The following is a 15,886-nucleotide window of genomic DNA, read 5'->3' as shown; positions in this document are numbered from 1 at the left end:
TTGGGTTTTGGGATTACCTCATGCACACGTAAGAAGAGAACCCCTCCTCCGTTTGTGGTCCAGAGTGAACCAAGTCAAAGTTTAATTAGTACCTGTCTGTGGCACACTCTTTGTTGTTCTTTCTCCCTTTTCTGTTCTCACTTACGCTTGTTTGCGATGTTTTTCTTGTTTTACGGCTGTCACATTGTCACAGAATTGTCAAATCTACTGAATGATGCTGAATCGGCTTTTTAGAACAATTCAGATTTAATTTTTTTTTTGAATTAGTGTAGATGTGGATGTCTAAGTGGGATATTGCTGACATAAGATGAGTGTTTTAAGAGAAGAAGGACAAAAAAATCACTCCAGTGACCTGATGTGTAAATTACATCACTGTCCAAAGCAGCTCAGTGGCATGCATTCTCTGCATTACCTCACTATGTACCTGTGTGAGTAGATTGGCATTACACTTGCACCTATTTATATCTGGCAGGACGGTGACAAGCAGGTTCTGCTGCAGGTAGCTTTAGAAGGTGCGTGCGAAGAGAGCTAATCTGTTATTTTTATTTTGCTGCCTACTTTCATTACCTTTATTGCTTTGACAAAATTTCTAGCAAGACTGTGACAAAAGCAACAGCTTCTTTTTTGAAAGTAGAACACAACATGTGAAAACGTCATCATGGCTCTGTGTTACAAGACCTCAGTTTATAGAGCTTTTACTGGCAGGTGTGGTGTCAGCTGATAATGCATGATCTTGATCGGATGTAATCATTTGCCCATGTGTTCACATGTATATGATATCAAAGTCAGAGCACAGTCTGTGTAACAAGATCCCATATGACATCTGTAGTGCTTCAATATGACTTGAGAACCCTCCCCTGGGAGTATTTAGTTTTTATAAAGCATTCGTAATCCCCTATATGCACTAAACTTCAAACCATATAAAATATCACGAGCAAATCCTAACAGGTGTGGACCTGTGCACCTGCTGCTCACGTTGCTGTTTTCAGCTTGACCCCCTGAGGTTTCAATCCTGAGCTGAATTACCTCCATCCAGCATCCAATTACATCATGTGGTTAAGAAGCTGACTCTACAAAAATGTCTAATTTATTTAGAAAGTATATGCTTTAGCAGGACAGGGGTTTTGCAGTACAAAGATGGACTTATTTTCTCACAAACAATGAGCCAAAGCAAAGTAAATGACAGACGTGTTGAACACGGAGAAACACAACAAAACAAAGCCCAGAGACAGCGAGCGTACAATGAGGGCCCCTGACCTCTCTATTGTGACAAGACGTTCCCTTGGAGAGGATTCAGTTCTACAACTGGAAAGGTCAGCAGGCACGCAAGGTCAAGCCGACATGGTCCTGCTACTCTGAACATCAAAGACAAGTCCAGCGCCTGTCATGCTCCCTCTGAGCTGGGTTGAAGGCAACAGCACTAATCCCACTGACCACTTGCTGTCGCTCGTACGAAGAGGACAGAGGTCAGCTGGACGTGTAAACCCTAATAAGCTGCTCCAATTGTTGTAACTTTCTAAACTTAAAATGCTATCTTTGATGTGCTTGGGGTTCTTCTGCCCTTTGAACTTGCAGTGTGTTTAATGAATAGAGGAATAAATGATGCTGAATGAACATACGCTCTTCAGTGAGCTCTTCTATTTACGCCTTTTCTTCTGTGAAAACATTTCGAGTTAAAGAAGAGTCTCACCAATAAATGATTCATGAGCTTTAAAAATAATGGTCTCCACAGTGATTGGATCTGCAGGGAACACAACTTCAAAGTAAAATTTGATGAAGTGCTGAATATATTTGTCAGCTCTCTAAGCTTCTTAGTTGGGAACTTTAAGGTCACAGTAGCTGCCTGATGGGAGAAAACATCACTACGTAAGACCACGGTGCAGAGAACTGATGTTTGGGAGGAGAGTCACTGGACTGCTTACCTTCATGTGTGCCCTTTTTCTCACCCCGTCTCTGAAAGAATTTTAAAGAAAGATACCAAGGCAGATTTTAGAAAGGAGATTATTGGTCAACTCTGTGCAGCTGCCCACTGTCTAAGCTTCTCATGACAGCTCAGAAATGAGGAGCCGCTTATCATCTGTCATTCCTTCTAAATCCTGTGTGCCCCTTTGCCATATACACCAACTGCTCTCAAAGTCTCTTCACAGAAACCTGAACTACTACGACCATCATCTTAATGTCTGTCTGTGAATCTGTAGGAGCCCAACTGTGTACTTTGCAAGTGTTTACTTACATTTAAATGAATGCGGCTGATTAGTTTCGGCCTTTAATTAAATCCGACTGTCTGGGTTGATTGTTGAAGCGGCAACTTATTAACCCAACAGCTGGGCAGACGCAGGAAACCAGATAAGAAACTGTGGGAGCTATCTTTGCTAAATTCGACAGCCTCAGTGGGACGTTTGCGAGGATTAGGTGGAGATTTTTCCAGCATGACTGATAAACAGTCATCACAAGAAGAAAGAAGTTGGCAGACGAGATGTTGCCAAAATTGCTTACTCACTGATGAGCACTTAAATTAATCAACTAATGATATTGATTTAATCTGTTTAAATATACAAGGAACATAAGATGCATAAAAAACTCATTACAAACAGTCCAAATAGACATTAAATACCAGTTTATTCTAATAAGATAAACAAGGATAATTACAATCAAATGAGCAAAATGAAAATAAAATAGAAAAATACACAATTATTTGGCATAGGAATTGCAAAGATTGGTTTTCTTTCTCAGGTACAGACAATTATATGACAAAAAACGTCCATGAAGTTGTCCAGTGCAGCAACATGCTATGAGAAAGTTTAATGACAGCAATATAAGTAAATAATGAAGTGTAAATGCAATAATTGTGTTATACATGCTTTTTTAACAATGCATTTTTTGTACAGTCAGGTTCAAGCATTGTGAATTCTTTCCATTTTTAAATTTTTTTTAACAAAACAACGCAGTCCCTCTTAGAATAACAGTTTCTTGAGAGTCCATCTGAGAAAAGCATTTGCCACAATTCTCTGTGTTTCCCCCAAGAAGTCTTATTCTGCCCAGGGGAACATTTCTACACCAGGGTCATGACCTTCAGGGAGGCCGGCTGAAACCGACGAATCTTCTTCTTCAGGGCTCGGGAGGCTTTGATGCGGCAGGCGGATGGCTCGGGGCGAGGTGGGAGCTGCTTGAGGGGCTGTCCAGCGGCGGTGGGCCCCAATGCTGCCTCAGCCCACACCAGGCCTCCCTCCTCCTCGGGGCTGTCCACCTGGTCTCCTTCGTCCAGTGACAGGCTGCTGTCAGAGTCTGACAGGGACTGGAAACTTTGGCTGGACTCGCTATCTCCAAAGCGGTTGGTGGTGTTGTCGCTCATCTCCCCCTCGCTGCTCTCAGCAATGGTGGAGTGAAACAATGAAGCACATTCAGCTGAATACTCAGACTCACATCTGGGTGGGTAGTGACTGGAGACAGGAAAAGGTGCTGGAGGGTATCTGGCATTAAGACTGTAGAGGAAAGAGCTAGAGGACATGGAGGACTGGAAGGGGCGTGCAGGTCCTGTCCACTGGCCTGATCTGACACTCATACTGCGGACCATCTGCATGGCCCCTGGTGCCTGAGTGTGGAACTCTTTTGACCTCTGACGCTGAGCACATGACGCCTGGAACATGTCCACATTGGATTGCCATTTGACAGTAGGTTGTCTCCTCTTCCTCAGGTCAACAGGCTGCTCATACTCCATGCACTGCAGTCTGCGGCTTTTGCTGGATTTGACAACAGCAGGGATGGGCTGGGGCTTTGGATGGACCTTGTGGGTGTGTATGAGTGCCGGACTACACAGGCTGGAGTCTGAGCCTGAACCCAGTCTGTGCTCCTCTACATGAGAGCTGGTAAATTTCTGAGTCACTCTTCCTTTGCCTGATCTTCTCTGCTCCCCCTTTGGAAAGCTGCTGGTCTCCCTGGTCCTTTCCCCGGAGGAGTAGCCATGTTGTTGCCTTACTGGTCGAGGCTTCTCGCCACTTTTTCTTTTCAGTTTCGAGGCTTTGGTTTTACGGTCTGCCTGCCTCACTTTGACCCTCTGAGATCCAGCAGGGACAAATTTGGCATGGACAAACTCTGGTGAAGCTGTGTGGCCACTGTGAACCTCAAAGCTTTGACCCTCCTCTGTGCTGGAGCTGTGGGCCATCACTGGTCTTTGCCTGTGACCTTTCCCCTCTTGTGGCCTAGGCTCTTGATTATCTACACATCTTTTCTCAGAATGGCTCCTTGCTAGACTTGGATATTCTCCTTGAGATTTATCATTCTTCTTCAGGGATGAATAGGTGACCTCATCAGAGCTGTACTCCCTCATGGCAGCAGGATAAGAGTGCTGATATGAAACCTCTGGGGCTCTCACTGAGGTGTGGTTTGTTTTATCAGCTTGCTCTTGGCTAGAGTATGTCATGCAGTGTCTCTTCTGGATGTTATCTACTGGGATGATATTTGTGGTCTTAGCTGGAGAAGGCTGCACCATAGAGACCTCTTTCTGAGACACAGAAAACGCAGATACGACTTCGGTGGGCCTCCTGTGATAGTTCCTGCATGTCTCTACAATTTCTGTGCCTGTTTCACTCTGGATTTTACTGAAGCTGCGCTGGAGGAGCTTGTCAATGTAACCCACTGTTTTGGTGTCATAACCCATTTGTGTCCTCTGGAGGGTGTCATAATTGTTTACTGGGGGTCCTTGCCCCTCTAGAAGTCCAGGTGTGTCTTTTTCACCCACACTGAAAAAGATTGGGCTCTGGAGAGCCACAGCGTGCAGGGGGCTGGGGTACTGGTACACTTCTGCCCCACTGCGGGACTCCAGATTGCGCTGGAACTTGGGGTCCACAATGGAGGTCCTCAGGTTTGAGCACATTGGGGGTTTTCTTGCATCTACAGATCTGTAGCAGCCCAGTCCTTGAGCCATCATTCTGTCAAGATCACCTGATGAACATAAAAACAGTCATTAACTTTCCAAATCACTCATTCACTGAAAAAATGACATGTTATTAGGCACTAAAGTTGCTTAGTAACAACAGTCTCTTAAATAAGAGAGTATGGGATGAGATTACCTGTTGACACAGGTCTTGGTCGGGCCTGTTCAGAGCCTGCACTGCTTGCTCGGATCCTGCTGCTGCCCAGATGGAGGCCTGTGGCCCGCAGAGGGTTGGGCTGGGTGGCGCTCTCGTCAGCAGAACGCCGGCGGCATATGTCGACTTTTGGTGGAGGGCTAATCTGACAATTAGCAGGGCTCATGGGTGTGAGGAGAAGGCTTGTCTGAGATGATGACAGACACTCGCTGTACACGGAGGTGCAGGAGTTGGACCGGGAGCAAGAGCCACCATCACTGAGCTCATAAAAACCTGGAGAAAGTGGAAACGATTGCATGTGAGTGTTTTTCCTCAGTATTTACCCTAATGTGACACAGGTTGGGCATATGCTTTAATACCTGCTAAAAAAAGCAAACAAGCAAAGGGCTTCTCCGCGCCTACATACCTGAACTCGGCCTGCTGTCGCTCTCCAACTGCTCTGTAGAGGCCTTGCTCACATCCAGCTTCAGCTCACTGATCTGTTGGTCCAGCTGCTGCAAATGTGTCTTCAGGCCGACATCCTGTTTCCTCAGGCGAGACTGTAAAACGGAGACATGTGACTTTAGTCAAGCTCCCAAGAAAATAGTGTAAGAGTGATACAACCTACACCAAAAGGCAAGTCTTCTGAGAAATATATCAAAAAGAAGAGAGTTAAATGTTGGACGTTGTGCAGTGAAGCTCCTCATGCATATCCATACGTATAATTACAAAGAAATTCTCCAGGAGTGTGAAGAGAAAAAATTGGCATTAAAGTCAAAATGTATGTTAGTAATGCTGTAATTTCACCAAAACGAGGTCTGTTATTTAGATAAAAGAGGCTCTAATGTACAGCCATCAGAAAAACAAAAGCGACTCAGCTGTGGCTGATGATTAACCCCAGCAGGACATGGGGGAGCAGGGAAGAAGCAGTGGTGGGTAACTCATTTCTCCCCCACAGTGAGGGCCTGGCCATTGTGTAAACGACCACAGGAGAACAGCTTGGGGGTTGGGATGAAGGACTGGTTGCTTTGCAGAGTATTTACTGTTACAGTGGTTCTTTACATGAAGGGTGGGGGTCAGTGTCTGCAAAATGCACCAATTAATTAAAATCTCATTCTCTTTAAAGGTCATGTTGGATCAGTTGTTTTCTATTTATACTATCAGGAAAAGAATTGTTAGAATGCTATAAATGTTTTTTAAGTGGCTTCAATATGCATCCGTGTATAACACATTTAAACCTATTTTGTCATCTGAGGTGTAGTTGAAGAAAAGCACTGTTTCAAATAAATCTTACTTATCTTTTTGGTTTAATTTTCGTGGATTCTATCAACTTGAAATGACATTTTGTTCCTTTAAACTGCCTTTCTAACTTCATAAAAAAAAGTGTACAATTTAAATTCACTGCTTCATTAGCATTGTGACTCATGACGTTCAGTGTTTTTTCTCAAATGTTTCTGCTACTGCTGCTGAACCACTGTTTTCTTTGAGTCAGATTACAGAGTCAAGAAACAGAAAAAAGGGTACATGTAGTGATAACATCATATTTTACATCTTACATTTGGGTAAAACGCAACACTTTGGTTGGAAAAATTTGATAATTCAAGTTGACTTTCATAAAAATAGCTGCATTTGAGAGGAATCAAGTGATTTAAGAGCGCCGAACTTAAAACAGCGGCATCAATATTAATTTGATTAAACTTAATTCAGTTGCATGTCACCAATAAAAGCAATTCATTTCGGTTTGTACAACAATGCACTCTTTTATTACATCCATCCTTTGATGCTTATTTTGAAGATGTCAGCAGCAACTTAATCCCTGCTCTTCCTCTGAATGGTTATAGCAGAGGCCTACATGGAAAAAGCCTGTAATGGAAAACTGTGCAGAGCCAGCTGTCTCCAACACTCAGGGGCCTCTCAGGACTCTCACTGATTCTCATTTACTGCAAAATTCCCATCTTTTTTTCCCTTATTTCCTGACATTAGTGGTTAATGATTGAGGTCTGACCCCCTGCAGTCCACATGCACTCTGTGGCCGCGCACACACAACTAAAACTCCTCCGGGTCCTGCAGTGAACCTTGATTTATGACACCTATCCTACTTCCTACCCCCAGCTGAGGGCATAAAAGTGTGTCTGGTAATAATTGAAGGCGGAATGCACATGAGCATCAGCTGACTGTGAGAGCAAAACGGAGGATTGTGTTCCAAGGACAAACAAACTATTGAGCCAAAAACATCAAATGTGCCACATTTAAAGAAGAACTACAAAAAGTACACATATGACACTTGAGAGATCTTGTAAATATTATGGCTCTTCATCTAAATTGCTTCCTACCAGCTGTTGCTTCAGGGCTGCCAGGGTCGCCTCCAGTCGCTGCTCCTCGGCCCCCATCATCCTGGGCCCCTCCGGCTCTGTGAGCACCGAGGTGACTGGCTCCTCTCTGTCCGCCCGGAGCGCCCAGCTCACCATGTCGCTGTGTCGGTCCCGGAGCAGATGCAGCTCCTGCAGTCCGGCCAGAGCAGCCTGCAGCCTCTCCCCGACCCTGCCGCGGTCCACCCCGGCTGCTGCGCTCATCGTCCCCGCAAAGGATCCCTTCCTGCTCAGCATGCTGGAGAGCGCAGACCGAGCATGTCCAGAAGCTAAAAACTGTGACAGAAATCTCCTCCTGACTCCGTCTGTGCTGCTGCTGCTGCTGTTGCCGCTGCTGTTACAGACCTATTTGGATTCAACCTACCTGTTAGAATAAATTTGGAGTAGAGAGTAGAGGCTGAGCTCCACCCACAGAACAAATGGTCCTCCTCCTGCCACCCGGGTCCCAGTAAACATCTGGTACTAATCCTTCCCATTCAGGACCTCGGTGACTGAAGCTGCCCAGGCATGCGCAAAGTTCGTCTGCCTAATACCACATGGCAGGATGAGCTTATTATTATGCTGTTTTCCCCATTCTGGTGGTATTATTCTCTCCAGCATCAACCTACGAAGGGATCAAGTTCGTCTGTAAGTGATTTCAAGGAAAGTAAATGTGTGAAAAACATGTGACATCACCATGAAACATCTCCTACCAAATAATATAAAAGTGTTAAGTCTCACCAGAAGCTTGTATTTCAGGAGATATGAAGCAGACAATCGAGACAGCATGTATGGGGGAAAATTATTTTTAAAATTATGCTGTTGTGTCAAACTGAAACCACATTGACATTGGGTAGATCTCTTCCATTATAGTATTTTTTTTCTCAAAAAATGCTCAGTTTGAAACATAAACACGAAGCAAAAACAACACAATAGTAGTTTTGTTTTTTGGAAACTGCAAGGATAAACTGAAAAATGAGACTGTTCTGGCAATGTAGACCAGTAACGGATAAATATCTCCTCCTTGTGGCTGTAAAGAATAGTGCAATTTGTTGACCTGCACATGGCCCCTCCAGGTCCCTTGACCTCGGTTTGAGCCGCATGTGTGTCTCTTTCCCATGTCAGATACCTATGAATTACCTTAAAGACCACCTCTGATGACAATCCAGTTGTCTAGTTGTTTATGACTGTAGGTAGCTATAGTTGTATCTCCCATATTAATGCAATTTTCCATGTAAGAGAAAAGTGGGAATTAGGGATGAATGTAATTGCTGTGGATTACAAGTGCAAGCTACAAAAGAAGACAGTAACAGCCTTCTTTTACTGGAAGTCCTCAGCAGCTTTGTGCTGAAAGAGGTGTGGTTTGACTGGGAATTGAACTTACTTTAGGGCGGTTCACGACACCAAAGACATAGCTTACGCATACTTTTAATGGTTGCAAAGAAACTATAAATGCGATGAAAGTGCTTTTACTAAATCCAGTTCAATGCACTCCAAGTGTGGAACAAGTCCACACAACAACAACACACCTGCAGACGAGGCTTGGGCAGACTCCAGTGATAATGAACCTGAAGCCCTTAGTGCCTGAATGAAAGGATATTGACTGCGACTTAGTGGGATAGATCTATATGGCTTACTAGTTAGATCTGTGTTCAAAGACAAAATGACACAAACAAATTAACTAAAAGACCCATGTGAAACTTAGCTGAAAAATGAATTGGGTTCAAAAAAGATAACATTCATTTATACGTGTGCATGATTTAAATCTTCTCCACCATGAACACCCTGGAGCATTAGCTGGGTATATCTGTAATAAAACTCAACCAATCAGCATTTTCATGGTTGTGTGGCAATGATTAAAGTGGATGTTGGTGAGTTCCAGTTTTTTACCATTTTTAGAACAGATTCTATGCCATCAGTGTTAATGAATCAACTCATTGTTTTAAAGATGTTATTTACTTCCTACCTTACAGTTTTCATAGAATTTCTCAAATACAACTCTGTCCTGCTGATAGGGACAAGAGTACACAATACTTCAGGATTCTCTCAAGTGCCACTTATCTGTAGAGCACAAGATTGTTCATGTTGGTCTTACATCTCTGGTTTTGGATGTTTTTTTTTAAGTAAAGGTTTTGGAAAATAAAGTTTTAATTGTTTAAAGCTAGTGAAATTAAAAATGTAAGTACCCCTTTCTAACAAAATGAGTCTAAATACTAGAGTAAAACAGAGCAGAAACAAGGTTTTCTGTGCATCTTTCGGCAAAATGCAGTTGAATCAGGTGCTTCTCAGCGCAAGGACAGAAAATGTCCAGAGTATGAAATAGATCTGGAACACACTAAGCCAGGAGATTATTTTCATGGACATAAAACATGTAACTGTGACACACCGAGATGAGCTATCAGGCTAAGTCAGTGTCTGGAGAGGGACTAGACAGGAGGGCTGTATTCCTTTGTTTTGTTTCTGACATGATACTAGGCCTGTGACATAAATTAATTTGTGATATTTCCTCTGGGTTGCCACCGCTGAGAGATGTTTGTTCAAATCAGATTTGTTCTTTTATCTCTGTAGCTTTGAAAGAGGTTTGTGTTCCTTTGTTTCTGACATGAGGCTCGTCTTATTTTACTGATATCAGCCTTCTCATCTCATCTGTCCTGAAATCAACCAGGATTTGTCATCGCAAAGAACGTTTCAGTTCCTTAGACTGGCTGACAAATGTGTGTATATTATATATATATATATATATATATATATCCCTTAGTCACAATATATGTCTCATTTTGTTAAAGGCCTGCTTCCCTGAACTCCACTTTCCTCATGTCTCTTCTTCACTTCTCCACTAATAGCTCTGGTGGGATGCAAGGAGAGGAGAAGGAAGGATGTAAAAGCTAGGAAATGAGATGGAGAGGTGGTATAAGGGGAGTAACGCTTGCATGCAGACTTTGGCAACCCCACCCTATCAGTCCAGAGATCTGAAAACTTATTCAACCAATTATCCAATGACAACTGTACACCTGGCTTAGGTTGAATATACCTGTTTGCTTCATGTCTTGGCCCACTTTGACTCAGATGTAGATACATTGATGTTGAAACAAAGTCTGTTTCCACAATTAAAAGCTGTGACCTCATCAGTGTGCTCCAGTCGCCCTTTCTGTCTGCTGGAAATTAGTGAAATAAAATCAGAGAAACTATTTTGTTTTGAGTCTTTGCTTTCTCATTCAGCCATTAGCTCATATCTCCAGTCTGAAGGCTGCGAGATAAATGCAACAAATGTAAGTAGCCCCAAAGCAATGTGACTCATAGGACAGGTATCTGTGTCCTTTCCACCTGAGCTGCTGTTCATCTAACTGAGACGAATGAGGCACTTGTTCTCATTGTCAATAATCTGATAACAAATAAATGAGGGAACGACTGAGCCCACATGGCAGGCGAAGGCAACATGAAACTATTCACTTACACTGCTGCTGTTCACACTGCATCACAGGTGGGGAGGTCCTTTCATGCGGATATCTGCCGTTATCTTGAAGCCAAAGTTCAAAGGAAATACCAGAATACCAGGAGGGATGTACACCTGTGTGAGCATCTCTGTCACACACGACTCAGAGATAAGCTGATTAAAGTATCTTAAATTTGAGCTTAATAATCTTCCTACTCACTAACACGAGGATACCATTCTGAAGGACATTTAAGCACTTCATCCACATTGACAAAATGTAGTTATATAAAAATCACGAAGCTTTAGACACTAGAGGGCAGTGTCACACTGTTTCTTAATCCTGTTTGATTCGCTTTATACTTTGATATATTGTTGACGGATAATCTGTTCATTTTATAAATGCTGCATATCTCTCTAAACTAGAAATGCCTTCCTGGATGCATAATAAAGTCATGTCACTCTTTCACTATGCAGCTGATGAGGAAATAAGAAGATTTTTTTTGAGATACAGAGCTAAATCATTTGTTTACTCATCCCTGATTGCACTAACACATCCTCATCACTTTGATGGTAGGCCCCTCATCAAGATACTCACATTATAGCAAATATACAGCGCATTGTGAAGCCCATTCCTCACAGGGATGGCGTCATGTTGCTGGCATACAGCACTGCATTGTGGTGCCTGGATGTCCCTCTGCCCCCATCCCCTTCAAAGCACTTCCCTCAGTGTGACATCAGCTGGGGTGCTGATCCAAAAGGTGCCCTTTTTTTTGGGAATCATGTCTAAGTTTTCTTTTTGACCTCATCCACCCTGACTTCTAGGAGGAAAAAACTTCTTACCTACCACTTTGCCAGGTGAAATCCAGACATCTTTTGTCTCACTGTAGGTTTCTCTTTGTGTGGCTTGTCTTTGTGCTCCACATTTATCAGTAGATTTTCCATCCTCCCACTTTGTTTCCATCCACTTAAGAAATGATAAAGCAGACAAATGTTGATACCAAAACAAAAGCACATGGGCAGGAATCCCTTTTACTGTATCCACGATACTCCTCAAAACCAGCCACAGTGGAAAAGAGTGTTTGTACCAGCTCAGGTAGATACAGACGGGAACAATGGGAGATGCTGCCACAAACAGGATGCGTGGGATGGAAGTCAGAGGGGTAAACATGGGGTGTTGTCATATGTGGGACTGAGCGAGTGCCTGTGTGATGTGTGAGAGGAAGAGCAGGGGAGTGAATCTGTTGTAAGCTCTGCGTACATGGAAAAAAACAAGCCTCTGACATGTAGGCATTTTGAGCTTTTGACTTCAAAGGAGGAAAATCTGATATCATACATAAGACACTCAGATGTTTGCTTAAAAAGAAGCAAAATCCCTGTGAAGGGCGATTTTAAGCTGTATACTTCCACATATTTCGATGTGTGCGTTGATCTTGTCAGGGAATTCCCATGCAGGTTGACTAATTGAAAATCCCTTTCCCAGGTAACAAAGTGAGGGAATTGCAGAGATCAAAGTGGGCTCTTGTGTTTGACAACAGGGCCTCCCTCTCTCTGCCACACAAGTATCAGTCTTTTCTCTGAATGAATGAATCATTAAGAACTTCTAAATCTCACAGAAATAAAACTGCTTTTTGATGTTAACATGCAGCCACTGGAAGTTACCAAAAAATCTAAGTGGTTAGGGCACAAATTCCCCAAGCAGTGAGTCCTTGGTTTGATTCCCAGTTGGCTGAACCATTTACTGCATAACATTCCTCCACTTTTCTTCTATCAGATGCATAAACCGCCCCCAGAACATGCAGCCCTCGTCACTTGTCTTCCTCTACTCACGAGTTACTGAGGGAGATTATAGAATTAGATTTTATTTCCAAGTGAGTTTTACTGGCAATGAAATGCATCTGTTCTTTATCTGTATCTTCTTGTGTAGATATATCCTTTAAAACAAGAGGCTTTCAGTGAATTCATCTTTGTGGTTTTGTATGTTTTGAAACTGTTGACTTATTTTTAATTCCCCAAGTGATTTTTAATCTAAAAATCTCTCAGTCAATCTCACCCATGAGACATGTCCGGGATTCCAGCAGGCTTCATGGGAATTCCTCGGTCTTAAAGTCCTGAAACAGAAAGCAGAAGTGACATTTGTTATTCCACACTTTTTGTACACTTACAACAGAAACCACAGTCAAAGCTGCAACCAAAGAAAGGCATCCCACCACTGCGCTGTTGACAATGACTGATATCGACCCTACGTATAACAGTTCCCAGCGTTTTAGCAGGTATTTGAGACATGTTCTGCTTCATAACAGGCAGAGCCTGCAGTTACTGTCAAACATACTTGAGAGCTGAAGCTCAGATAGTCACTGCACAATCCACCATGTCAGTTTCCAATTCATCGCCAGTGGAGCAACTCCAGGATTTATCTCCTGATGAAAACCCAGATTAGAAGCTTGCTTCTGTGGGTTTTTGCTGAGAGTTGCTCATGATAAAAAATGCTGAATGACCTGTCTGATGTTGTTGGAACTCCTTTTTGTCAACGCAGTAGGGATATTTGATTAAGTAATAAAATGAGATATTCATTAAAACATAAAATCATTCTCTTCTGGTACATTATGAGAAGCTTATATGAGGTTTGTTTGGTCCTAATAGTTTAAAAAGACCCGACTGATCATTTTGGAAGGCACAGAAAGCATTTTTGATGGCAGAAAGTTTTGTGGCCCCCTGTCCCCAGTGGTGGACCCGACCAGCCATATCTCTCGATCATCTTGTCCAGTGTGTGTTCAACTACCTCTCCAGACTTTCATTTGATTTGCCCTCAGAGTGCAGTACCCTTGCACATGAGAGCGTCCTTTATGCTGTATGCTCGCAAAATTATCTCCTCATCAAATTTTATTTGAGCTGAACAAATTTTTGTTTATTCAGCAAGTGAGGGAAACTGGCTTCCAAGCTGTACTCCTGCAAATCATAAAGACATCAGTCTAAATTAACTGATTTAGTATTGCCTTACCTATGAATGCAGTGTGCTGCTTTTCAGCCAAGTTCCAGTGGATGGTCTATACCTCTTGTGTGACAAGCTGGGAGAGCTGTTTGGAAAATGTCTTTTTCCTGTGTAACCTCGAAGGGATTTGTCAAGGGGCACAGTGTACCACGCACAATCGGCATGAATGTGATGTGAAGTTTTTATCATATTTATATGTTTACACCTGTTTCACCCACAAGTGTTTTATAGAGGTTTGAGATAACTTATGTGTGTACTGTGTACTTGTCTGTTTGGGCTTCAGAAGGAGAAAAACAGAATTAACTAGACACAAGTCTGAAAGACATCATTCACCTGGGGGTGCTGCATTTCATGCATGGATATAAAAGTGTCAAAGCCCATACAAGGGAGACTTATCATGGTGAGTCTCAAATGGCCTGTATCTTTTCATAGGCAGGGAGACAGACGTCTGAGCAGGGTAAAACTTGGACATCGTACTTAAGTGACCCTGTCTGCTGAGCCCAGGAGATGCACGCTACTTTACAGACTCTGTAGAGCTCAGGGAATAAACTGAATTCCACATTTGTTAATAAAAGGACAACCATTACTTCAGTGCTAATTAGATTCAAATGTTGAAATAGCTTCAGACTGACCACACAATATCACAGTCCCTTATGGTTTCATAACTGTCGTCTCTGCTCTTTTTCTGCCCAAATTACAGAACAGACTGTGTTTTATTATTGCAGCTCTGTAGGTAGTGCTTTACCTTTGGACAGAATTGAGCACAGAACAGTATATGTGTTTCAGTAAGCGAGACGAAGGACACTGACATTTCTTCTTTGGGTTGAATCAGTACATTTTTGGGAAACACAGATGTGGCACAATGGAGCTACTCACAGGGATGTCTTATGAAGCTGTGCATAAAGAACTACAGTTATGAAGACAGGAATGATTTTCTTATTGGACATACTGGTGGTGTGACCATAGACTGTACGTACAAGATGGATGTAGTCTCTGGGTCCAAAAAGTGAAGGCAACGCAGAAGAACCTTAAACCTGCCTTCTTTGCACTAGCCAGCAGGGGGCGAGTCCTCTTATTTCAAAAAAAAGTCTGATTGTATAGAAGTCTAGGGGAAAATTAACTGACTTCTCATTTGATTTGCCACCCTGGGAGACATTTTTCTAATGAGTTTATAGTCACAATCACTCTTTTAAAGAGTTTGTAAATATGGTACGATCCCATTTAGAGTGAAATAGAAGATAAACCCGGGCATGCTTTAAGTTGAGGCTACTTTGTGATTGATGTTATGTGTAACGTCTCCCACATGACATCTACTTTCAAAAGACAAAACTGCCAAATTCCAAATTTGAAGCTTCAGAATTCTAGTCCACAAACTTATGGGCAATGTCACAGTTGATAGATCCATCTTTTATATACAGTCCATGGGTGTGACTCTGGAAAGGCTGGTCTGCTGGTCCATCGACTACTCTTCATGAACTACTGTTCAGACTCAACAATGATTGGTTCATTTCCATTAAATTTGTCCAGATATTCATGATATCCTTGTAATGGAAATGAGTTCTTATGATCTGGATGATCCTCTGACCTTCCTTTACCACCACCATGGCGTACACATTTGTGATTTTGGGTGAAATGCCTCAGCAGCGTGTGAAATTCAGATAGTGAAAGTTAAATCATGTTATTAGTCTGCCTCAACAAGATTTGAAGAACTGAGCTGAACCTTTAAAAAGGGCAAGAGTGCAAAGAAATGAATTCAAGAAAAACTGTTCCTTATCCACCCTCTTTCTTACCTACAAACAGATGCTCACGTAGGGAGGAAGTCTGTTGTCCGACTCATCTTCTGTGATCGCCATTCACTGAAGGGAAGCTCTGTTGTCATAGAGAACTACAACACAGTGTCGGTTGTTGTGTCCTTTGTCCTGTGTGCACTGTTTATGTATGTTTATCAAGATAGCGGCATAGACAAAAAAAAATAAAAGCTTGGCTGCAACAACTAAATCTCCTCTCGTCCTTTAGAGGGGAGGCTAGTTTGACGGAGCAAGTTTCTTCT

The 15,886-nt window shown here is 42.6% G+C and overlaps 1 protein-coding gene across 1 annotated transcript; it reads right to left on the bottom strand.

The window, feature by feature from the left end:
- Positions 1-2,600: 2,600 nt before the first annotated feature.
- On the bottom strand, positions 2,601-11,402 carry dact2 (dishevelled-binding antagonist of beta-catenin 2). The gene is made up of 4 exons (XM_022207231.2): positions 7,400-11,402; positions 5,494-5,626; positions 5,070-5,360; positions 2,601-4,941 (listed from the first exon to the last, which is right to left on the bottom strand). The coding sequence occupies exons 1-4, from the start codon at positions 7,670-7,672 to the stop codon at positions 3,053-3,055; spliced, it is 2,586 nt and encodes an 861-aa protein (XP_022062923.2). The 5' UTR covers positions 7,673-11,402; the 3' UTR covers positions 2,601-3,052.
- Positions 11,403-15,886: the final 4,484 nt, after the last annotated feature.

This window comes from Acanthochromis polyacanthus, chromosome 15 (assembly GCF_021347895.1).
Source record: "Acanthochromis polyacanthus isolate Apoly-LR-REF ecotype Palm Island chromosome 15, KAUST_Apoly_ChrSc, whole genome shotgun sequence".
NCBI lineage: Eukaryota > Metazoa > Chordata > Actinopteri > Pomacentridae > Acanthochromis > Acanthochromis polyacanthus.
Note: the sequence above shows the minus strand (reverse complement) of the source record. Positions and strands in the feature narration are given on the sequence as shown.